General features: G+C 43.8%; 1 protein-coding gene across 1 annotated transcript in view; it reads left to right on the top strand.

Moving 5' to 3' along the window:
* Positions 1-997: 997 nt before the first annotated feature.
* Positions 998-26305, top strand: part of LOC140720023 (uncharacterized) — a 146064-nt gene continuing 120756 nt past the window's right edge. The window contains 1 exon segment of the mRNA XM_073034927.1: positions 998-2109. Within this exon segment, the coding sequence (XP_072891028.1) occupies positions 1117-2109 (993 nt within the window). The 5' untranslated portion in view covers positions 998-1116.

The raw sequence follows: 26305 nt of genomic DNA, 5'->3' as shown, positions 1-26305 counted from the left end.
AGCAGGATGAGGTCGTTTGGCCCATCGAGTCTGCTCCACCACTTCATTACAGCTGATCCATTTCCCTCTCAGCCCCACTCTCCTGCCTTCTCCCCATATCCCTTCCTGCCCTGACTAATCAAGAATCCATCACCCTCTTCCCTAAAATATACCCAATTACTTGGCCTCCAGAGCAACTCATAACAACAAATCCCACAGATTCACCACACTCCAGTTAAAGAAATTCCTCCTCATCTCCATTCTGAAAGAACAAAGCTCGATTTTGAGTCTGTGTCCTCTGGTCTTAGACTCCCCCACTCTGGTAAACATACTCTCCACATCCACTCTATCGAGACTTTTCAATGTTCGATAGATTTCAATGAGGGCCCCTTCATTATTCTGAACTCCAGTGAGTAGAGGCCCCGAGCCATCAAATGTTCTTCATCTGACAAACCTTATAATTACAGAAATATTTTTGTAAACTTCCTTTGAACGCTCTGCAATGTAAGTACATGAGTTCTACTTAAGGGGCCTGAATCTGCTCTCAACAGTCCAAGTGAGGCCACACTTTATAAATACTCAACAACACATCCTTGCTTTTATATTCTCGTACTCTTCAACATTATTTCCTCTCCATTGAGAAAACAGTCTGCACTCTCATTGCTTCTAACAAAGTGGATGACCATAGACTTCTCTGAATGATGACTTTCACTCATTGATGTCTTTTGTAAATCTTTTTTACAGGTTATAAATGGCAAAAATTGTGTACAGGAATTTTGAACAGAACAACATGTCAGTTTGCTGTCTCTGCCCAGATATTTGAGGAGTTACTAGATATTTAACCATGTATCACTGTTGATCCTTGGATATGAAGAATTATTTCATCACAGCTGGATAAGTGCTTTGTGTCTGAAATGAAGTTTTCTGTTGTACCTCACTGAAATCCACTGGAACCGGGGAGCTGAGAACACACCAGCATTTGTTCACTGGAGATCAGTTCTTCAACTACATTGATTGTGCAAGGGGTTTACTACATCTGACATTTGACTTATGAATTGACAAAGAAGTGTGGGAAGTGTGTGAAACTTCACTCACTCATTTGACCTGCATGTACACCAGCGAGTTCACACTGGTGAGATGTCATTCACCTGCGCTGATTGTGGGAAGGGATTCACTCGGTCATCCAGCCTACTGACACACCAGCGAGTTCACACTGGTGAGAAGCCGTTCACCTGCTCAGACTGTGGGAAGGGATTCACTCAGTCATCGCAACTGCAGAGACACCAGTCAGTTCACACTGGGGAGAAGCCATTCACCTGCTCAGACTGTGGAAAGGGATTCACTTGGTCATCTGAACTGAAGATACATCAGCGAACTCACACTGGGGAGAGACCGTTCACCTGTTCAGACTGTGGGAAAGTGTTTATTCGGTCATCTCAGCTGAAAGTACATCAGCGAATTCACACTGGGGAGAGGCCGTTCACCTGCTCAGACTGTGGAAAAGGATTCACTCATTCATCTGTACTGAAGGTACATCAGCGAATTCACACTGGGGAGAGGCTGTTCACGTGCTCAGACTGTGGGAAGAAATTCACTGACTCATCCAGGCTACAGGCCCACCGGCGAGTTCATACTGGAGAGAGGCCGTTCACCTGTTCAGACTGTGGGAAGGCATTTACTCGGTCATCTCAAGTGATGGTACATCAGCGAATTCACACTGGAGAGAGGCCATTCACTTGCTCAGACTGTGGGAAAGGGTTTATTCGGCCATATCAGCTGAAGGTGCATCAATGAGTTCACACTGGGGAGAGACCGTTCCCCTGCTCAGACTGTGGAAGGGGATTTACACAGTCATCTCAACTGATGATACATCAGCGTATTCACACTGGGGAGAGGCCGTACACCTGCTCAGACTGTGGAAGGGGATTTACACAGTCATCTCAACTGATGATACATCAGCGTATTCACACTGGGGAGAGGCCGTACACCTGCTCTGAATGTGGAAAGAGATTCAGTCAGTCATCCGACTTACAGACACACCGACGAGTCCACACTGGGGAGAGGCCATTCTCCTGCTCCGAATGTGGGAAGAGATTCTCTCAGTCATCCCACCTTTTGACACACTACCAAGTTCACACTGGGGAAACTGTTTAAACAGGCTACAGGCTACAGGCTGCATATTTCACCATCACAGTTACTGAATCAAGTTCAAAAGTGACTGTTGGTGCTGAACTCGGTAATTATTGCTGCTGTTTATCAAACCCAGTTCTGCACTCTGGTCACTGGGCATGGGAGGTATTCCTCGGCTAATGTTCCCGTTTAATGGGACTGGAGTTTAATGGTTTGGATCAGTGACACAGAAATCAGTTCCTATTTACATTCTAACCACATTGACAGAATTTCCTTTCTCTCCCCTGACTGTCATCTCATATAACTACTGCAAAGCCTGAATTTACACTTCCCTATTGAGCATCAGAGCCGACAGTGCTACCGGCCTCTGCCGTGCCCCAATGGGTCAACCACCACCCACCCAGCAGTATCCAACAAGGTGTTCTGCTGAGGAGAATGCCCACAGGACAGCCCTGCACTGTCTTCCTAATGACCCTTACCTCTGCTGGTGGTCACGCTTCTCCTATCCGAAGCTTGTACTCTGGATGTGGCCACCTCTTCAGATGTTTCTTGTCAAATCTTCTTCTTCTTCTTCTTCTTCTTCTTCTTCTTCTTCTTCTTCTTCTTCTTCTTCTTCTTCTTCTTCTTCTTCTTCTTCTTCTTCTTCTTCTTCTTCTTCTTCTTCTTCTTCTTCTTCAAAAATAACAGGTACATTAAAGTAACAACACTCACAATGCCTCAAAACAAATTGACTTAAAGATTGAACATTTTTGTGAATTAAAAATCCCTACTAAGCAAGAAAAGTGAGAGAAAAAAGAAACCCATTGGGGGTACAACCCCGGAGCTAGGCGTCATACAGAAAGCTTCTAAAAATAAACATCAAACCGCCAACAAGAAAGAAAGATATATCAAAAAGCAATGACACTTAGATAGTGGAGGAAATCTATCAGTTAACTGAAATGATAATAACGAGCAAATGAGCCCCATCTCTTCTCAAAATCAAATAAAGGTTCAAAGGTTCGACTTCTATTTTTCTCCAAACTCAGACACAGCATCACTTGAGAGAACCATTGTGACAAAGTAAGAGCTCATATGTCCTTCCATTTCAACAAGATGGCCCTCCCAGCTATCAATGTAACAAACGCAATAACATGTTGGTCAGACACAGAAATACCGTGGATATTTTGAGGAATTATTCCAAAAAGCACAGTCAATTTATTAGGTTTTAAGTTGATTCTGAGTGCTTTAAAATTGTCGAAAAAACTGACTTCCAAAACTATTTTAATATAGAACATGACCAGAACATATGTGTCAGTGTAGCTATCTCAGTTTTACATCTATCACAATACTTGTCAACATTGGGAAATATTTTAGAAAGTCTCTCCTTTGACAAATGATAACGATGTACAATTTTAATTTGAATCAGTGAATGACTAGCACAGATCGAAGAAGAGTTAACCAGCTTCAGAATCTGTGTCCAATCCTCCCATATCAACGTCAAACTGAGTTCCTTCTCCCAATCTTGTTTAATCTTAAGTAAAGGACGCTTATCCCATTGTAATAATAAATTATAAATTCTTCCAATAGAACCTTTCATCGAAGGGTTCTTATTCATAATAATCTCTAATAAGTCAGCCTCCAATATGTAAGGACAATTACTTAAATACTTTTTGAATTTTTGAAATAATATCTATCTTGAAGGTATTGTAAAAAGTATGAATATGAAAGAGAATATTTATCGAGTAATTGTTCAAAATATATCATTCTGCCTTCTTTCAATAAATCGAAAAAGAAGTAATACCTTTATTTTTCCAAAGTAAAAAAAAATGGATCGCTCCAGGAAGGTTTAAAAAGGTGATTACGATAAATTATACTACAAAGTTTAAAACTTTTAACATTAAAAAAATTGTGGAACTGGAGCCAAATTTGCCAAGAGTGCTTAACCACAGGATATAGGTTTAAATTATCAACTTTAGCTAATTGTATAGGTAGAGCAACTCCTGATAACGGAGTTAAATCAAACTGTTTCGCAGCTCTCAGTTCCAGGTTTACCCAAATTGGCCGATCATTCCTATCACCCTAATATAAGCAAAAGGACATGTATCGCAAATTAACAGCCCAATGATAAATTCTTAGATTAGGCAAAGCGAGGCTTCCGTCCTTTTTCCACTTTTGTAAATGACATTGACTAAATCTTGGTCTTTTATTATCCCAAATAAAAGATAGAATAATAGAACCAATCCCATCAAAATCCCCTGACAGCTGAAAAAAAAGTGACAACAGTGGCAATAGGAGCTTTCTATATCATTTTAATCCAATTATTAAAGTTAATACCAAAACCAAATGTTTCTAAGACATTAAGTAAATATTTCCATTCAACACGATCAAATTCTTTTTCAGCATCCAAAGATACAACGCATTGTGGAGTTTCAGAAGCGGGCGAATATATAATGTTAAATAGTCTCCAAACATTTGAAAAAGAATAACGACCCTTTATAAAGCCTGTTTGATCTTTAAAAATGATTTTACCCAAAGACTCTTCAACTGACTGGCCATTATCTTTGACAGATCTTAGCATCAACATTCAGTAATGAAATAGGTCTGTATGAGGCACAGTCAGTCGGATCTTTATCCTTTTTGAGGATTAAAGAAATAGAAGCCTCATAAAAAGTAGAGGGTAAATCACTTTTGACAAAAGAATCTTTAAGCATCTCCAACGTACATGGGGAAAGCAATTTTCCATTTTTTTTATAATATTCTACAGGATAACCATATAGTCCAGGAGCCTTACCAGATTGCATTGAAAAAATAGATTTATGAATTTCGGATTCAGTAATTTGGGCATCCTAATGACCTAATGGTCTTCCTAATGACCCTTACCTCTGCTGGTGGTCACGCATCTCCTATCCAAAGCTTGTACTCTGGGTGTGGCCATCTCTTCAGATGTCTCATTGATAGTATCTTCAGGCTCCCGAATGATCCTGAGTACATCCAACTCCCTGAACCAGTCAGTCAGGCACTGTGATTGGGTGCACTTCATCAAATAATCATGAGGGAAACTGTTAGATCTCCAGAATTCCCACATCTGACAGGAGGAGCATCCCATCTGCTCTGCACTAAAACACACCACTGTGGGTCAGGAAGGAATTAACATATGCAAAAAAAATATCAAACGTGAATGGGTCAATGACAGTGGAAGTAGAGTGAACAATTGTCTGTGTTTTTGCCATGAGGTCGAAGGAATAGAGGCTGCCATTTTTTGAAGCTGCTCTGTAACCCCCATTTTGTGAACTGATTGCTGTGGGATAACCTAATCAGATCAACTGAACACAAGAAGTTTCTGGTATTCCCATTCTAAGCCTGAAATCACTCTCACATAAACAATGTATTATGTACACTGTCAGGTTTGCAGAAGTAATCTCGTTATCTCTGAACCTGAAGTCACTCTGAGATAAGGTGTGTATTATGTACAGTGGCAGGTTTGCAGAAGTAATCTCGTTATCTCTGAAACTGAAGTCACTCTGAGATAAGGTGTGTATGATGTACAGTGGCAGGATTGCAGAAGGAATCTCGTTATCTCTGAACCTGAAGTCACTCTGAGATAGGGTGTGTATGATGTACAGTGGCAGGTTTGTAGAAGGAATCTCGTTATCTCTGAACCTGAAGTCACTCTGAGATAGGGTGTGTATGATGTACAGTGGCAGGTTTGCAGAAGGAATCTCGTTATCTCTGAACCTGAAGTCACTCTGAGATAGGGTGTGTATGATGTACAGTGGCAGGTTTGCAGAAGTAATCTCGTTATCTCTGAACCTGAAGTCACTCTGAGATAGGGTGTGTATGATGTACAGTGGCAGGTTTGCAGAAGTAATCTCGTTATCTCTGAACCTGAAGTCACTCTGAGATAGGGCGTGTATTGTGTACAGTAGCAGGTTTGCAGAAGGAATCTCGTTACCTATGAACCTGAAGTCATTCTGAGATAGGGTGTGTATTGTGTACAGTGGCAGGTTTGCAGAAGGAGTCTCGTTACCTATGAACCTGAAGTCACTCTGAGATAGGGTGTGTATTGTGTACAATAGCAGGTTTGCAGAAGTAATCTCGTTATCTCTGAACCTGAAGTCACTCTGAGATAGGGTGTGTATTGTGTACAGTAGCAGGTTTGCAGAAGGAATCTCGTTACCTATGAACCTGAAGTCACTCTGAGATAGGGTGTGTATTGTGTACAGTAGCAGGTTTGCAGAAGGAATCTCGTTATTTCTGCCGAGTGTCTGAACCAGAGCTGAAGAGAACAAAATAATTCACCTTTGGCATGAAGTTGTGTAGCCTTTGGACTACATCCAGTGGAAATCTGTCAATCAACAACCTGATGAACTTCAGCCAACAAGAATTACATGCATCCTCTGAACTGATAAGGGTTTCTTATCAGAGTTTCTTAACAAGAGTTTCAAATGCAAATCTGTGATAACTCCTGAGACTAACCCTCACAAGGAAGAAACCCCATGGAAGGGACTGGAGAAGAAATGATGGGTCATTTGAACAAAATAGGATACCCTGTTTCAATGTTGTGAATTTGAGAAGTGGTCAGGGTGCGTATTACTACAGAGGGAACAGTGGAATTCATGTTTTAAGTTTTTGGCCTGAGATCAACATAGTTACTTTGTCGTTTGTGCAGGAACTTGATTAAATTGAACTTGAATTTGATTAATTACGAGTTGCCTGGTGAGTTTCCAAACTGATCTCAGTTGATGAACGGTGAACATATTTTTGCGCCCTGGGGTGCACTCGAAAAGACAGAAAAGTGGTCTGGGACCCTGGTGTCGAGTTGAACCACACAGTAGGTTAGGATATTAAAATGTGAAAGGGAAAGGACAGGAAGAACCCAGGAATTCAGAGGATTTCAGAGATTACTTTCATGATTAATTGTGAGGGAACTGGTCAGATTATGAGGAGTTAGGAAAGTTTGAGAGTCGAGGGTCATGGACTCTGGAGGAAGAATTGTGGAAAATAGTGAAAATAAATTAAAGAAATTATAAGGGATTAAAAATGTTATAATGTGATGTTTGTTAGATGATCTAATTGAAGTGAGGAGAGAAAACTGAAACTGACAGAGGAATTGTGTAAGTGTGGGGAAGAGTTAGAAATTCTGAGGGAGCAGGTTCAGGTGAATTTGATCCACATGAGTCAGTTTCAGGCTCAGTGTGAAGCGTTAACAAGAGAACATGAGAAAACTGAAGAGGAGTATAAACAGGCGGATACAGAATTAGAGAAAGGAAAAGTCAGGGTCGGGATTTACGGCTGTTGTGAATGTCATGAAGAACTCGGCAGCTGAGAGGAAAGGCTGCGCTGATCGCAAGTGTTTAAAACAGATGGAAAATCTGCAAAGTGAACTCTCAGCTCGGAGAGGAGTGATATGTGCGAGGACCGACGATGATGGTGATGCAGATTGGGGTGATTTAGCGTATGAAGAGACGCTTATATCACACACCGGGTTACTCTCTTCAGTCGACTGATGAGGAAATCATAGCCTTTGGCCAGGGGCAGATATGGTCAGGTAGTGCCCAACCTTCATAGAGTGTTTCAACCCGTAACCACTACACTGTCCAGCTGCTGGATCAGAAGTGAGGGCCAAGTCACTGCCCATCTGTTCCTGACCTCGAGCTCAACCCCTCTCCCCAACTCCATACCCAGTCATGGGCTCTTTCTGCTTCCTCCCCCATCCTGCCAGCTGCTTGCTTCTTGCTCTTTTCATCAAGGCCCAGCACAGACAGCAACCTCCATGCTGGCCGTGCCGGGAACCCACTACAGTCCATCTCCATGAGGAACAGCCACGTCCGCCATCCTCTGTCCCTGCACTCCGGGACTAACAGTATAAAAGCCAGGATTATTGGGGAAGCGGCCCGCCTCCCAGCAGGTTTTTCCGAGAGTGGGTGGAACCTTCAGCACTCAGTGCCCCAATGGAGCCTGTAGTAATGGAGGGACTGCAGGACACACCAGAGCCGGGGGTGTGGGGCGTGTGTGACACGGTATTCTGTCCCTTTGACGTGGCCCAATTGAGTGCTGGAGTGGTGAATGAGAGATGATTCTCGGAAACTTTCCCAGTGCATTCAGCAGACAGGATAACTCACGGTTTATATGAAACGGAGGAAGGAAGTTAACCCTTCTCTGTCTAACTTCAGCTTTCCCTTCAGCCCTGCCGGAGGAACAGGCACCCGCCCAGGGGACACGGGGTGATTTACAGAAGGCACCATGAGAAGCTGCTGGACTAATTGAGGTGACAGTGGAGGTTTTGCATAACTGCAGACAGTGGAAAGGAAGGAACCTTCTATATCTGTGACGAGGTTGTAGCCGGTTTTCTCGAGTGTTTTGGGTCCTACTTTGGATACGCAGAAATTGACTCCGTGACAGAGTAGGAACTGGCCGAGGAACTTGGCATCGCACAGTACCGAGGAGAGCAGAAGGGTGTGTGAAATGATTGATCCATTCAAATCCCGCACATGCTGAAGCATGGGCTCTCAGAAGGATGATGCGAATGAGGGAAAAGGGATTGAGGGAGAAAGGTACAGAGGAGTGTAAGGGGAAACAGGGTTCTAAAACAACCCTATCACAGAACAAGGTTTGCAGTGGCAGAGTGAAGGGAGACGGGGTGCTGATCAGGATGAGCTGCCACCGAGCTCAACAGCGCCTCCTAATGGCTGGGTAGTCAAACACGTGGTTGAAACACTTACGTTCCCATTGTTATGAGTACTGGATCCCCAAAGAAATGATGCAATTCTGGTCACAAAGTATATTTTGCCGTTGATCGCCCACAACCCAGGTGGGTTGTGATTTGTCAGGATGTAACAATGGCCCATTGCCCCTGGAAGGACAACTGTGTCACGTACAATGCATTGCCCATGGTGCTGATGAAAAGCCACGACTTGTATCCAGAGTTCCCTAGGGGGAGTCCAAGTTGAATGTGTGTTCACCAAGTGGTTGGATGGTGCAGCTGGACCGCTTGTAGAAACTAAAGTAGGAATCCGCCCCATAAACTTTATTTGGAATGCCGGAGACTCTTGACCCACCCTAAACATGGCCACGTTCAATGCAACACTTTGGGAAAGAGAAGATACGGGACTGAACCGAGGGGATAAATTGAACTCGAGGTCTGTGGATACGTGTATAGTCAGGCAGGGTCAGGCAGAGACAATGGGTCGATCCACGCAGAAAAACAGAAACACGCTACACACTTTCTTATCCGCTTCTCCAGCGCTCCGCCGTGTTCTTTAACACATACGTGGAGATATGATTGAAACATACTCAACCCCCTACTAGACTTTATGGCCATGTATTAGGGTTAAAGGTGGGTCTCGGACGAGCACCGAAGTGTTCTGACTGTGACTAAGTAAAGTGAAGATGTTGGCGGGTTTTGTGGATATGAAAGTGTTTATTCACCGTCACAAGCAGATCTTTTCTTGGCGACCCCCTCGTTAGAGTCCCCCAAACAAAAACTAATCCAAGTGTTTATACTCTCGAGGAGAATTGTAACAGTAGGTGATTCAATACAATTTTACTAGCTACAATGACATAATTTGCTTCAATATTCTGTGTCTCAATTGGCTCTATTGAAGTACATATTTACAGTGGGAGCACATTCAATTGATAAGATATCACTGAAGGTTGAGTCACCTTTGTTGGGACAAACTAATTCACACGAACAGTCCAAACATTGCACTAGTTAATTATTTAATCGCAATCTGTCACCACAGGGATTGAACCTGCCTGACGTAATTGTTTTGTAAATAATTTTAAAACAGTTATTTTTAAATCTGTTGAAATGTGTCCCTGTGGAGTCGCTAAATTGTAATAAAAACTGCAGGCATGTGATGCCGTAACATTTCATTCCCAACGATCGCCTGTAGCACAGGGGGATAAATCACTGGACAGAGAAAATGTCTGCAATGTTGGATAGGTACAATAGTGTGGAGATAATATTGTACGTGTTCATCGCCGTCATTGGAGCTCCTGGTGAGTGAGCAGAGCAATTCATGTTTGGTATTTCTGTGAGTTAATCATGTGAATCTGTTTATGATCATTTGACAAGCTTCTAACTTGATGATCATTGTAGAAATATCCGTCAGAGATATTGATCCTGTCAGTTCAACACTCTGATTTTTCATATTTAATGACAAGCGGAGCTAAACTCCTGTCTCTCATCTAACTCACGGGATCGACTCGAACGATGTTCTTGCCTTCAATGACACCTTGTCCGGAGTTGTCCCAGTGTGGGGACAGGCAGCTCTCCCGCAAGCCGTGACTGAGAGGGGTTTACATTGTAAAGTTCACTGTTTCTGAGTTATTGACCAGAGATCTCTCCGGGAATGTGACTGGGAGATGTTTGCATTCTGAAGAACACTTTTCATAAGTTATTGATCAGAGGGAAACCCTAGTCCTGCACTTCAGTTCTTCCTGTGGAGTCTGTCACAGTCGGATCCCACTGCCTGTCGGTCAATAATTGTGTCTGATCACCTGAACCAGTGTCCACGGTTCTGCTGAAGAGAGTTATCGAATTAAACTGCGCTGCAGAATTAATCCATCAGCGGAGCAACTGAGCCACAGGTCACTAAGTGATTCCTTCTTTCTCTCTGAAACCCGTCATAAATCGGGGCAGAGCTTCGTCCTGAAGAAGGGTCTAGACCCGAAACGAAAGGTGATTCAATTCCATGGATGCTGCCTGACCTGCTGAGTTCCTCCAGTTTTGTGTGTGTTGCTCCTCTCTGTATCCCTTCTCGGCCTCATCAGATGATGACTTTCCAGAGTCCTGGTCAGTCACAGTTAATTCGGTGAAACCGGCCCCATCAGCGACTGAAATGGGGATCAGCACCGATCGCTGTTGTTCATACAGATTTTTTTAATCGCCAACGATTCCCCACACATGGTATTACCTCCACACTGAAGAAGACAGGTCAGAGACAGTGCGACCCATTTCTGGTGTTAGATAGGCAGCCGTTTACAAACTCCAGCACTCCCAAGTTCTAGCTAAAGCCCGATCCCGTGTTAATTCCCGGAGAATGTTTTCAGTAATGCCCAGTGTCTGTTCTCTCTCTCCAGTGAATGTAGTTGCGATTGTGATCCTGTCCCGGGGAAAGTGCGGCCTCTCTACCTGCACCACTCGCTACCTGGTGGCCATGGCAGCGGCGGATCTACTGACCATTGTCACCAGCGTCATTTTGAAACGACTCAGAGTGATTTACTTCCGGTGGAGTTTTCTGGGCATCACCCCTGTGTGCAGTGTTATCGATGTTCTGAGCTTCACAGCCACACACTGTTCTGTCTGGTTCACCGTCGCTTTCACCTTTGACCGGTTTGTCGCCATTTGCTGCCGGAAGCTGAAAACAAAATATTGCACCGGGAAAACTGCGGCTGTGGTTCTAACCACAACCGGCGTACTGTCCTGTCTGAAAAACATTCCCCGATATTTCACATGGGAACCCAGAGTGATCATCGACAACGTACCGTGGTTCTGTATTACCAAGGACAATTATTTCACTGACCTCTGGTGGGTGGGATATGACTGGCTGGATACGGTTTTAACTCCGTTCCTCCCTTCCGCTGGGATCCTGCTGCTCAACGCTCTGACGGTCAGACACATTTTAGTGGCCAGTCGGGTCCGTAAGGGGCTGAAGGGTCAGAGCAAGGGGGAGAACTGCAGTGACCCGGAGATGGAGAGCAGGAGGAGGTCTGTGGTTTTACTCTTCACCCTCTCCGGCAGCTTCATCCTCCTGTGGATGACACTGATTGTAAATTTCATATATTATCAGGTCTCAGGAAAAGGATTCGATTTCAATGACTCTGAATTGATCTTTCACTACGTCGGGTATTTCCTGATGAATTGCAGCTGCTGCACGAACACATTTATTTACGTGGTGACTCAGTCGAAATTCAGGGAACAGACGATCAGCGCGGTGAAATATCCCGTCAATTCGATGCTTCAGTTGATTAAAGGCGCCGCACCCTGAGTAGTCGCCAGAGGCGGCGGCAGAGTCTCCAGTCCGGGCTCCAGCTCCTCAGATTCACCGCCTGATCTCCCAGGTGTTATTCCCGGGCGGATTGTCCCATCGACCGGCAGTCCGGGACGTTAAGACAGTGTGTGTGTCGGGAGGGGCAAAGCACCGTCCAAGAGAGTAGGTACCTCATTCTTCCCGCCAGATGCCAGACAAAGAACTACTCCGGAATGCCGTCCGCACATTCGTCTGCGGATATATCCATCTATTCCCAGTCCGCTCACCAACTTCACTGTCAGACATTCCCACAAGACGGCGTGTGTCGAGTCAGATGCTCATTTACTAACCGAATGTGAATCACACCAGTCTCCGCAATCTCGTTGAATGATTGGATAAATTAAGAAGTAGGTCAGGCTTTGGACAAACGGCGGTGGACACTCCAACTTAAAGGCTCATTCCCGTTATCAACTGGACTGGACTGTGGTGCAGAGGACGGTTTTATTAAACCTTGTCTAATTCTGTCTTCTAATCAAAGCTAAACTACCCCCACCAAATCCTATCGATTATACCTAATGAAGCACAGTGCTGCGAATTTAATTAAAGTCACACCCATGACTTAAGAGAGCGGTTAAATGAAATCAATCAAGCCCCCCAAAATTGCAATGAAGCATGTATGATTTATTTCCTGATATGCTTCACCGTGAAATGGCCTGTGTTCAACCGTTTCATAATGAAAAAACGTGCTCGATCTCGACTTAATGAATAATTAAGCATAGTCAGTCATGACGATATAATTCCTTCCCTTCTTGTCTCTCCCATAAACCCAGCATTTTCATGTTTCCATTCTAGTTCTTGTCAATATAATTCCGTCCGTTCTTGTTTTACCCCTTTCTCCCCATACACCCAACACGTTTATATATTCTGTGAAGGTGTACCCATTTTCCCATCAGTCTTTCCATAAGCTCCTAATTCTCAACATACATAACTCTGAACTTCTGATTTGTTAAGTGAAGGGTCTTTATCCACAGTTGAACTTTTGTAACTTACAGTCAACCTACTCATTCCCCTCAATACCTCTGTGTTCAAGGACCTATAAGAAGAAAATATATAAACAAGTACTTGAATATGAATTAATGCCTGGTGAGTTTCCATTAGTAAATCTGAACGACTGCTAGAATAACGTGTTTAAGGGTCATCAAAACATAAAAGTAATCTGAACAATTATAACGTTAGGTGGGAAAAAACATCAGATGATTCTGTTAAAAATAATGACGGTTGATAAAGTTTACGTTCTTTGTTATTTAAAGAGTTGCGGATAGTTTGTGTTGAGTTGTATTTAAAGCCAGTCGATGGCGTAGGTAGATTCTGACTGTAAGTTCTACTTTAATGTAATATAGTTTGTAGTTTTACTTTTACAAGTTTTTATGATGTAAATGCTATGCCAAGAAGGAAACAAATACTGTATATATTTTTTATTGTTTTATCAACAGTTTTCACCATACGTCAATGTGGAAGAGTGAACAGTAAACGGCTAATCTTACTGGGATCGCGCCTCATTGACTCCGGTTTATACTACATGTTTAGTTCAGAGTTTTTACACCTGTGCGAGAACACTAGAGTGAAAAAGCGGCATTACCTGGTGTTTCGACGAGTGGTACGATGGCCACGCGCTCAAGTGTCAAATCCTTGCCATCCAGTGCCAGGAGCAGTAGGGCATCAATAAAATAAGACTGCCCACACAAGAGCTAAAGCAGAAACCGCTAAGGTGCGAGCGTCATACGTTGAACAGGAAGTAAAATTGAAAATGGAAAAGGCTGCCAGAGAAGCCGAAAACCAGTTGGAAAAGGTAAGGATAGAGTCAGAGTTAGAAGTGCTGACGCTACACCGAGAGGCCGAAGCTGCCAGGGTGGAAGCAGAAATATTAGAAAACGCTGCAGAAATGCACGTTCTAGATGAAATGAAATCTACTTCAGAAAGGACCAGATTGGAACGCACCAGCGAATACGTCCGATCTCAAATGGGCCTGAGGACTCGTTCTTCCTCTCCATACTTATATGCTAACGTCCCATTTCACGAGGAGTCAAAGAGAGGCCCAATTGCATCACATCCATCTGAGGAAGATAATTTACCCTTGCAATTTCGCGACGAATTCAAGAATGAAAGGGCTGATGACAAATACTTCTCGACTCCAAACTTACCAGATTCGGCGAGAGAAGAGGTAAAGGCTGAATTCAGAACAGCAAATCCCATAACAAACGTACACCCTCAGTCATATACCCGTCGACATTTTCCCCCAGCCAGCACAGTATTTAGCACGACGATATCTCGTCACTTCAGGACTATACCAGTTTGACGAAAAGCCTGAAAATTACCATGCATGGCACTCCTCATTCGCCAACGCTATCGGCGGAGTCCAGCTCGAAGCAGCCCAGGAGTTGGATCTTATGACAAAATGGCTGGGAAAAGAATCATGCGAACAGGTGAGACGCATACGTTCAGTGTACATTAACAATACCAAGCTAACCTTACGCAAAGCATGGGAGAGACTTCGGGAGTGCTATGCGGCGCCTGAAATTATTGAAACGGCACTATTTCGACGTCTGGAAAATTTTCCTAAGCTGTCAGCCAAGGACCACACTAAACTAAGAGAGCTCGGAGATTTACTCATGGAGATTGAAGGCGCTAAAGAAGACGGCTATTTAACTGGCCTGTCATATCTAGATACTTCACACGGTATTGGACCAATCGTGGACAAACTTCCATTTGGGCTGCAGGACAGGTGGGTGTCTGTTGGCTCAGAATACAAGGAGGAGAACGATGGTCGATTCACTCCCTTTGAGTATTTCACTAGGTTTGTGTGCAAGAAGGCGAAGAAGCGAAACGACCCTAGCTTCATGAGTCCAGGTAGCAGTACAATTTACACCAAGACAGTTAAATCCACATCGAATAATTTCAACATTAATACACCTGTCTCAGTGCGTAAAACTGAAGTCTTTACAACTAACAATGACTCTAGCAAGAATTGTCCATTGCATAGCAAACCCCACCCCCTCAAAATTGCAGAACATTTAGAAAAAAATCCTTTGATGAGAGAATGGCCCTTCTCAAGGAGAAAAGCATATGTTTTAAATGCTGTTCCTCTACCTCTCACCTTGCTAGAGAGTGTACGATCACCGTGAAGTGCTCGGAATGTAATAGCACTAATCACGATGGGGCCATGCAGTCCGGCCCGTTACCGCAAACTGACAAAGCTCCTTCACTCTCACAACAGGACGGCGGGCAGGGAGTGGCTCACTCCAAGACAACTGTTGTCAGCTGTTTGCGGTCAAGCTTAGTCAAGCCGTTCTTGTTCAAAGATCTGACGCACTAAGGTGTACACTAAGGGAGCCAAAGACAAGGCCATCAAAGCCTATGTAATTCTGGACGTCCAGAGCAATCGCTCGCTAGTCAGACCAGAGCTCTTCGACTTGTTCAATATTGAGAATAATCATTTCCCATACTACCTTAGAACTTGTTCAGGCAGCGTAGAAACATATGGGAGGAAGGCAGAAGGCTTCCAGCTCGAGTCGCTGGATGGTAAAGTTGTCATCTGTCTCACTCCACTCTTAGAGTGCAATGAAATCTTGAATAACCGCACCGAGATCCCGACGCCAAGCGCAGTGCGACACAGGCCGCATCTCCACCACATTGCCAAGCACATCCCAGAACTGGATCCAAAAGCAGAAATACTCCTGCTACTTGGAAGAGACGTTCTCCAGGTGCACAAGGTCAGGCAGCAGGTCAATGGACCACACGACGTCCCCTTTGCCCATCGCCTGGATCTGGTCTGGGTGGTAATAGGAGACATGTGCCTTGGCAATGTACAGAAACCGACAGTTAACACATTCAAGACCAATGTGCTAGTGAGCAGCCGCCATTCAATTTTTCAACCCTGCACAAGCTTCATGTGTATTAAGGAAGCAGGACGAGGCTTTAACAAGTGTGGTAAAGTAACCGACAAGACACTGGGACAGTCAGTCTTCGCTCAAACTAAGCATGATAATAAACTTGCTCCATCAGCACAAGACGCCATCTTCTTAAAAATAATGGACACCAAGTTCTTCAGAGACGAAGCAAATAAGGTCGCCCCACTAGCCTGCAGAGAACCTCGTCAGCGCTTGCCAAACAACAAGGAGCAGGCAGTTAATGGACATGCCGAGGTAGCACCGCCACTCAGAGAAGGTGAGGAGCGCTGGTACCTCCCAACGTTTGGAGTTTATCACCCACAAAAACCTAATCAGAGTAGGGTGGTCTTCGACTCCAGTGCTCAGTGCGCTGGTATCTCCCTTATTCAGGTGCTCCTCACAGGCCCCGACCTTAACAATACCCTTCTCGGGGTCCTGCTGCGATTCCGGAAGGAGAAGGTCGCACTCCTAGCGGACATCCAGCAGGTTCCATTGCTTCTTAGTACAGGAAGACCATCGCAACTTCCCCCGTTTCTTATGGCACAAGGACAACGACATTAACAAGGAAGTCGTCGAGTACCGGATGAAAGTCCACGTTTTCGGCAATAGTCCATCACCTGCCGTGGCCATCTATGGGCTACGAAGCGCCATCAGAGAGGGCGCACAGGAGCACGGCGATGACACCGTTAACTTTGTAGAAAGGCACTTCTATGTCGACGACGGCTTGATATCGCTACAGAACGAAGAAGAAGCAATCGATCTGCTCCGACGTACACAAGCCTCACTCGCTGAGTCAAACCTCCGCTTGCATAAGTTCGCATCAAACTGTCAGGCAGTAATGGAGGCCTTTCCACACGATGACTGTGCTTCAGCAATCAAAGACCTAGATTTAGATGGAGAAACCATACCCACACAAAGGAGCTTGGGTCTCCTTTGGGAAATTACGACTGAAATCACCTTCTCCGTGCCGACCTTGAACAAGCCATTCACCCACCGTGGAGTTCTCTCCACTGTTAACAGTGTTTTCAATCCCTCGGGTCTACTGGCGCCAGTTACGCTCCAGGGAAGAGTCCTTCTCAGAGAACTTACCTCTGAGCTCTCTGACTGGGATACTCCCCTACCAGAAGACCAGCTAAGCAAATGGGAGGCTTGGAGAGATTCACTTCAAGATCTAAAACAGCTTCATATCCGACGTAGGTACACTGCGACCTCATCCACCGAGGCAGCGCACACAGAATTGTGTGCTTTTTCGGATGCGTCTACCAAGGCCATCGGTGCTGTGGCTTACTTGAAAGTGGTCAGGAAGGATGGTCAGGTTGAAGTAGGATGTGTAACTGGTAAGGAGAAGCTCACTTCTCAGACCGAGCCGACAATTCCAAGGCTTGAACTGTGAGCAGCTGTCCTGGCTGCGGAAATGGCAGATCTTATCCAGGACGAGCTAGACCTGGAGCTGGACGATATCAAGTTCTATACGGATAGCAAAGTAGTGCTTGGGTATATTTATAATGAATCAAAACGCTTCTACGTGTACGTTCATGATAGAGTTCAACGTGTCCGCCTGTCATCAAAGCCTGAACAATGGCATTATGTACGTACCGAGGATAACCCTGCACACCATGCATCGAGATCTTTACCTGCATCCCGCCTGGCTCAGACATCCTGGTTCACCGGACCCCCTTTTTCTGTATCAGCCACCAACAGAAAAAACTCAAATGAGCGAGACATTTGAGCGGATCGAACCCGAAAGAGACTCGGAAATTCGGCCGCAAATACAAACAGCAGTCACCTACCTCGAAGAATCGATACGTACTAACGAACGCTTTCAGCGGTTCTCCACTTTGAATTCTTTAGTGAGAGGACTTGCGTTCCTCACTCACATGGCCAGATCACAGAAACACTCATCCCGAAATAGTAAATGCAAGGGATGGCACAACTGTAACTTACCTCGCACTGCGTTCGAATTGGCCCAGGCAAAGGACGTCATCTTTAAAGCCATTCAAAGAGCAGCTTTTGCAAGGGAGTTTTCGGCTCTCCAAGCTAATAAACCAATACCAAAGGACAGCCCTTTGAGGAAATTCAACCCTATCCTGAAGAACGATATCATTTGCATTGGAGACCGGTTAATACACTCTCACCTTCCAGCTGCAGAAAAGAGTCCAGTAATCCAGCCCAAAGACAGCCATCTCTCCTTACTGCTCAGTCGCCATCACCATGAACAGGTAACGCATCAGGGCCGTCACCTGACGGAAGGAGCAATAAGGGCAGCGGGACTGTGGATCTTGGGAGGTAAAACACTGATCAATTCAGTACTCCACAAATGTGTAACCTGCAGGAAACTGCGAGGCAAGTTGGAAGCTTAACGTATGGCGGACCTCCCACCAGAACTCCCCGAAGCCTGCCCTCCTTTTACATATGTGGGGCTCGATGTATTTGGTCCCTGGACTATCACTACGAGACGTACCAGAGGAGGACAAGCAGAGAGCAAGCGGTGGGCCATCATGTTTAGCTGCATGAGTTCAAGAGCGGTACACATTGAGGTAATCGAATCTTTGGATACATTCAGCTGCATTAACGCTCTCAGGTGCCTCTTTCCGCTAAGAGTCCCTGCAAAACAGTTCAGGTCTGATTGCGGCACGAACTTTGTTGGAGCGTCCAAGGAGCTGGGGATGGACAAAACGGTGCAAAGGTACCTCAGTCAGCAGGGATGCAACTGGGAGTTTAACACACCACACACCATCACATGGGAGGCTCATGGGAGCGGATGATTGGTATCGCCAGAAGGATCCTTAATTCAATGCTTCTGCAGCAACGCACCCGACGCACACTAATGGCAGAGGTCACAGCCATTATAAATGCACGACCACTCCTACCTGTGTCTTCTGACCCGGAAAACCCCTTCATACTCTCGCCATCAATGCTCCTTACGAAGAAGGCAGGATCTCCCACTCCACCTGGGGACTTCTCCGATAAGGATTTGTACACAAAGCAATGGAGAGAGGCTTAGGCACTTGTAAATCAGTTCTGTTCCCGTTGGAGACATAATTATCTACCTTTGTTGCAACACAGACATAAGTGGACAGAACCTCGCAGGAATCTTCAAGTTGGAGATTTAGTTCTGCTCAGGAACAAGCAAATCGCCCGCAACTGCTGGCCAAAGGCCAGGATCACTGACACATTCCCTAGTAGGGATGGACATGTCAGGAAGGTTGAGTTGAAAACTTCTGACTAAGGTGATGTGAAAATTTACCAAAGGCCAATTGCAGAAGTCATTGTACTTCTACCTAAGGACTGATTTAGAGACTGAAGTTTTGTATTATGTTCATAGTGACCTTACGAAGGTCAGGTGGGGAGTGTGTTGCCTCTGAGGCATTTGTTTAATTTATTGTATTTTCGCTTTAGTAATTCGTTTGTAATTATTTTTAGTTAAGGTTAAGGTTGTTTAAAGTAAATTTGTTGTCTGTGATATATCGCGGCATGCGATGACGTCACACCCGGTTTCACCGCTTCCTGTGGGAGAATACCGGTTTGGAGAAACGGGAAGGAGGGGGTTGTGTGTGCAGGATCAGCGCGAGAAAAGTTTTCTTTCTGCGCACTAGAAACATCAGAGAAGCAACGCCGTAAGTTCATAAGATAATCGATATGTTGAAGTAAAAATGTTAACGCTGATTCTGTTAAAAGTAATGACTGTTGATAGTTTATGTTCTTTGTTATTTAAAGAGTTGCGGATAGTTTGTGTTGAGTTGTATTTAAAGCCAGTCGATGGCGTAGGTAGATTCTGACTGTATGTTGCACTTTAATGTAATATAGTTGATGCAATATTTATGATGTAAATGTGATGCCCAGAAGGAAACAAATACCGTATATTTTTTGTATTGTTTTATCAAAAGTTTTCACCATACGTTAATGTGGAAGAGTGAACAGTAAACGGTTAATCTTACTGGGACCGCGCCTCATTGACTCGGTTTATACTGCGTGTTTAGTTCAGAGTTTTTTTTACACCTGTGCGAGAACACTACAGTCAGGTTTGAAGTGAGGTTTGGGCACGAGTTCTCATTTGCGATGGAAAGACCTGCTTATCCAAAGTCAAAAGTAGAGTTTAACAAAAAAAAAATTGTAGAGTTGTCGTTGATGCTATACACCCCTAAATTGTTCGGAAGATGCAGGCTGCGACTTAGACACTTTCTACGGTAATCGTTCTTTCATTGCACAGCATGACTGGCCGTACAGTGATTCATTTAGATATAATCAAGGCGTGGTAATGGAGACAACAAAACCGTCCCGACTTGATTTATTGGATAGATAATGAAAGAATGGGACCTCCATACACACAGACACAGCGCGAGTATAAGTTATTGTCATTTTAGCCGCTTTGTTGTGGCGGATATTAAATCATTAGACTTAAATGCAACGTGTCTGAATCCAGTGAGGGAAATATGGAGCCCGCGTCACCTATGCATAAAGCACAGTCTGAGATGTTATTTGCCTTCCCACAAGAGACACCTCGAGCTGTGTACAATTTGCAAGTTAAAAAAACAGAATGCAGTGAACAGTGTATGAAAATATCACACCTACAAGAATTGGCACAAAATATCAGTGAGATGGATGTATGTTACAACGACTTCATGTTAAACAATGCAGTTCTGTGTAAAAAATGATATTCAATCTCTCCATGTTTAAAGATAGTTTCATGAAACAGACCTCTTACATAAATGATAGATGACCCCGTTACTCCCAGATCAGGTTAGATGTTAAGATGACCTTAGAGATACACAACTAATCTAATCGTTTACTAAATTAGTTCTCATCCAGATTGCCAACTATTGTTGCACCAAACCAATCTGAAAGCAAGAAGGAGGTGTGAACATTCCCCGTTTTGAATTGATTGAATTCCCGATTGAATTTGAATTGATTGAATTAGATTGAATTGATCTATCAAACTAAATCCCCTCCCTTAACCTCAGAATCTCAATGCGCTTCGCCTATTATTATAATTGATGATTATTTGAGAGTAAAATAATTGTTATTTTTGTGATTCCTTCGAGGGAAAGATTTTAATTGCACGATGACGCAATTAATATAAATGAAAACAATCCTGAACTGTTTGTTTAGCGGGCTGTCACTAATGTGGCTAAACACGTCGTATGATTAATTGTCAGAGGGCACTTTCCTCTCCTGTATAAGAGCTTGCAAAGCAATCAACAGTCGATATCAGCAGTTAGACTATTTTGAACTGATCACCGATTCACACAGAAAATGGGATATCCAGCTATTTTCTACATCGTGTGTATTTACTACCCTGTACTGGCAGCGATTGGTATCCCTGGTAAGTAACTGGAATTGGCTCCGACTGTATGTGTGTGTTCTGTTCTTGTAGCATTTGTTACAGACGGTGCCTCATCTGGTGAGTGTTTTAAGACTGTTCAGGTTTAAGTATATAGTTTATTTTATTCTTCCATTTTCCTCTGGAATTGTTAATCCGCTCTCATGACCGACCAATTTTATCAATATAATCAACTGATTGAGTGTTAAGATTTTACCTTACTCGGCCTTCCATCACACATTGTTGCAAATCTGATTCCTCATCAATGTGGAACTCAAATGGTTACGAAAATGAAAACAAAATCTTTAGTATCGCCGCTGCTCTCTTTGCGAGCTCCCCGGTTTTTCGGCAACTCGCTGTTCTTTCCGCTCCGTCTTAATGCAACTCAAGAGACTTTTTTTCTGTACCTCTTTGTCGAAATGTCTTTGAATTTGCCACAGTCCGCGCGGAACTTTTCCGTTTTAGCGTGTTCTTCTTCCTTGGACAGTTTTAATTTAAATAAGATCAGATAAGGTGAAATTCATTTTAACTCTTACATCCATCTCAGGACATGAGAGGATAAAAGCCTTTATGTTGCGTTTCTGTGGCAATGTACAAGATTCAAGTTTATTTGTCACCTGTACATCAAAACATTCATTTAGCTCTGCCGATCTTCCACTCCAAAATGTTATAGCCGAAGAAACAGTCTCCCTGAGTCCATTCTATTCCCGCAATATATAAAATCCTCAGCATTCTCCGCTACAATGATGGGTCTGTCTAGATGAGTGGATCGATAAGCTTAACCTTTTCTTTGCTTCCTTGCAGTTAATTTAATGGCGATTGTGATCCTGTCTCTGAGAAACTGCAGACTCTCTAAATGCATCTCCCGTTACCTGGTGGGAATGGCAGCAGCTGACTTACTGGTTGTTATTATTTCTGTTGTAATCGATCAGATCAATAATATTTATGTTTATGCCCTTCCTTTGCACATTACACCGGTTTGCGCCGTGACGCTTGTCCTGAGGGTCGTAACCGTGGGCTGTTCTGTTTGGCTCACGGTGGCTTTCACGTTCGATCGCTTTATTGCAATCTGCAGTCAAAAGCTGCGGGAACGATACTGCACCGAGAGGACAGCGACTATTGTGATAGTAATTGTGTGTTTAGGATGTTGTGCGAAAAGTGTTCCATTCTACTTTGCGATAGAACCTTACCATATCATTGGCAACATACCCTGGCGATGCATTTTGACAATGGATTACCGAACTTTACCAGCGTGGAAAGCATTCCAGTTGTTTAACATTGTGGAAAGCATTCCAGTTGTTTAACATTATCAATACACCTTTATTGCCGATCGGTTTGATTCTACTTTTTAATGCTTTCACAGTCAGTCATATTATCGCGGCAAACAGAGTTCGCCGGCGGCTCAGGAACAGCAGAGAGAAAAAGAATGATCCAGAAGTGGAGAACCGGAGAAAGTCAATAATTTTGTTGTTTGCTCTGTCAGCCAATTTCATATTGTTGTGGATCCCCATTATTGTATATACTATGAACTGGCAAGTTCAGAATTACTTCTACACTGACAGATATTTGAACACCCCGACGTATTTCCTGCAACAGTTTGGGTTCATGTTGCAGTTTCTCTCCATCTGCACCAACACGTGTATTTACACTCTGGCACAGAGGAAATTCAGGCAGGAGTTGAAATGTGGAGTCAAACATCTGGTTACGGTATGTGTTCGGCTCTGTAGATGAAACCAAAACGAGTTGTAAGCTTTGAAGGAAGTTCAAAAGCATTTCCATGTCACTTATATGTCTGGTAAAATTTCCTGCAGCCAGGTGAGCGAATTTTAGTAGTTGCGGCATTCATTGAAGTCAGAAAAATTAATTGAATTGTGCGGCGCAAGAAACAACAAAAATCAGAGATGTGATCGCTACACCGATAGAAATTGTATTCAGAATTTTGCATCCATGCCAGAATATGGGCCAACGATTTTCCTTACACTGGTAGAATTCTATTCTAATTCACTGGACTATAGATCATTCCACGGATCTGTGTGACAACCGGAGGAATATTCCTGAAACCTGGAAAGCTAGTGTCCGATAAAGTGAACTCAGTTACCTACAATTTCCATTGTAACAGTGTAAGATATGTGACTACAGCCTTTTCATTCAAAAAGCACGCGGTCCCTTCCTAAACGGGAAGTTAAAACTGCCCGATGCCCCAGTCTGTCCCATCAATGGAGATGTGTAGTATCCCCTCAGACTGAGAGGGGATGGTATCAGAAAGGCAGCTGTGGCGTGCAAAACAATTCTTCCCAACCCTTCGCCGGTAATGTTGTCAAAGACTACTGAGAGGGGATGGTATCAGAAAGGCAGCTGTGGCGTGCAAAACAATTCTTCCCAACCCTTCGCCGGTAATGTTGTCAAAGGCTACTGAGAGGAGTTTGTATCAGAAATGCAGCTGTAGACTTTCTTTTTGTGTTACTTTTCACCGTCATTGAAACGCGAACTGTACAGAAGCGTCGAATCGAATATATTATGTCTACTAATATACTGAGTTAAAAATTTCGCAAGTTGCGGTGATCTTGGAACAGGACCCGACCATTGCTTCACCCGGCACGGGTGTTGAACTATACAACAGTAAAGGAGAAAGATCATGAAAATGTCAGCGTCAAGATGCAGTCATACTGCGTCTTGACGGAGCTCTACCACCAACGTTACATTTTCTGTTCCGTCCACTAGATGTCCCCACACTCCAATCAATCTACACAGTGACACAGGAAATCAACGCTGGTGCTGAGGAATGGCGTCAAACATCCAGTGACATTATATGGTCGGCTCAGTGAGTAAAACTCAAATACAATTGTAACTTTTCCTGGTAGATCAAATAATTTTCTGTATCCGTCACATCTCACCGTCACATATTAATGAACCCTGGCAGGCGAACGTTAGTACCTCAGATTCGGAATCAGAATCTGAATCAGGTTTACTAACACTGGCATAAATCGTGAAATATATCGCTTACCGGCGGCAATACTTCCAATGAATAATACTAAAACCATAAATTGCAAGAAATATAGATATATAAAGGAATGAATTAAATTAAAGATGCAGTAAAAAGCAGGAAATACAGATTCAATGTCCATTTAGAAATCCGATGGAAACGCTTATTAATATTTCCCTTTCTGGAGCGGGAGAGACAGTACTTTTTCCATCGACGTTGGTTTTTCTACTGATTACCCGGCACCAGAGAAAAGATGTAACTGGAAAATCCACTCCCATCCTGTCGGCAACTCAATTTCAGAGATCTACCTGAATAACTTCTTCCAGTTAGTACAAGCTGTAATCCTTTAGATTTCCATCAAAGACTAAGATACCTATTTAGTCACATTAGAGACAGTCCACTGAACAGAACCTTCAAGGTAAACAATTGATACCAGTTGTCTCATCGTACAATGCAAATTACTTCTCAGATCACATATTTACACATCTTTAATTTCCATCACTTACACTCCAAAACGGAAACAGAGTCACAGACTCATATAAAAGTACAGCCAAGAAGCAGGACCTTCGGCCCATCTAGTCCATGGCGAAACCATATCAACTGCCGGCTCCCATCGACCTGCACGGCGAATATTGCCCCACATGATGTACACTCTTTCGGACACAGTGTTGACAACTTTCAAATGAAAATATTCTATGTCTCTATATGCTTACAACGTGCGCCATCACCCTCAAGTGCCGTTCAGTAGGCGCAGTATATTAAGATCTCTAAGTTATAGAAAGGCAATTGTTTTAGCTGTTAAATTGGATAGTCTTTTTCCTGGAAGGCGACTGTTCACGCCTCCTTGTTTTTAGATTGGTCTGGTGCCACGACACCGGTCAGTGTGGATGAGAAATGGCTTAGGAAACGATGACAGAAGTTATGTTACATCGCATCTACAGTGATATGGGGGGGGGGGGGGTGGTCTGTGATCATGTGACTATTGAAACTGATGGACAGAGTAATACCTGAATCTCCCAGCACCCATTGTGCCATTTCTCGCAGCTGTATTATATTCACCCGTTGTTGTCTGAATATTTCCTGTATTTGTTGTTGTTGCAAACCCAGAAACCATTACGATTGTTATTGTCTGACGGCAAGTGACGGCTAAAAGCCGATGTGTGTCCATAGGTAAGGCCAGTTGCCGTGTTTTCCCTACTGGATTTAAGACACTTCGTATTTAAAGCAAACGCACTGATTATTGCTAAAGCAAAGCGGTCTGAAGTGACAATAACGTGTACTCGCGCTGTCGCTGTGTGTCAGTGCATGAGTGTAAATTCCCATGCCTTCATTATATCTTCAATAAATCATGTTGGACCAGATTCTGTTATCTCCAGCCACACGTTATTTAATTCCGGAATCTGTCCTTTATAAACATTATATTTGGTACATCCCTTGCCTACACACCGTACATGATACATTGTATTTGTTGTCCAATGAAAGAAGGATAACCGGGATTTAGTGCTTTATGTCGGAATCTGAACGATAACAAAACCCTGAGACTTCACAACAGCATGGCAGCTCTTTCGCTGAACTTTCTAGTTGACTTTAGACAAGCTGATCTTTCCATCACATATCAACAAATGAGAACTCGTGTTTTATTTCTGTCCAAGTGTCTCTTGGCTCTGAAACGCCAAGCCTGCGATCCCGTCGGGAGAGGTAGAAACGGGTAAGTCCGGCCAAAGGGGCTCTGGTGAAGCTGTCCAGGCCAATCCACAATACAGTGCAGACAATGGAGTATAGGAGCTTTGAGGAACTCCAATCATAGCATCGATCTCAGAGGACGGTGAAGACGGGAGGACATCAATGCCCAATGCCGCCGTTAGGAGCACAGGGCACAAGTATGTAAGTAAACTCACCTTCACCACAACAGCGTTAATGAAGCTTTCCCCTCTGGCGTTCTTTCCGAAATAACAAGTTTAAAACTGTGAATCTACCTATTTTCCAAACAAAT

The sequence above is a fragment of the Hemitrygon akajei genome, unplaced genomic scaffold (assembly GCF_048418815.1).
Source record: "Hemitrygon akajei unplaced genomic scaffold, sHemAka1.3 Scf000034, whole genome shotgun sequence".
Lineage (NCBI taxonomy): Eukaryota > Metazoa > Chordata > Chondrichthyes > Myliobatiformes > Dasyatidae > Hemitrygon > Hemitrygon akajei.
The sequence above is the reverse complement of the archived record's forward strand: the minus strand, read 5'-3'. Positions and strand labels throughout refer to the sequence as shown.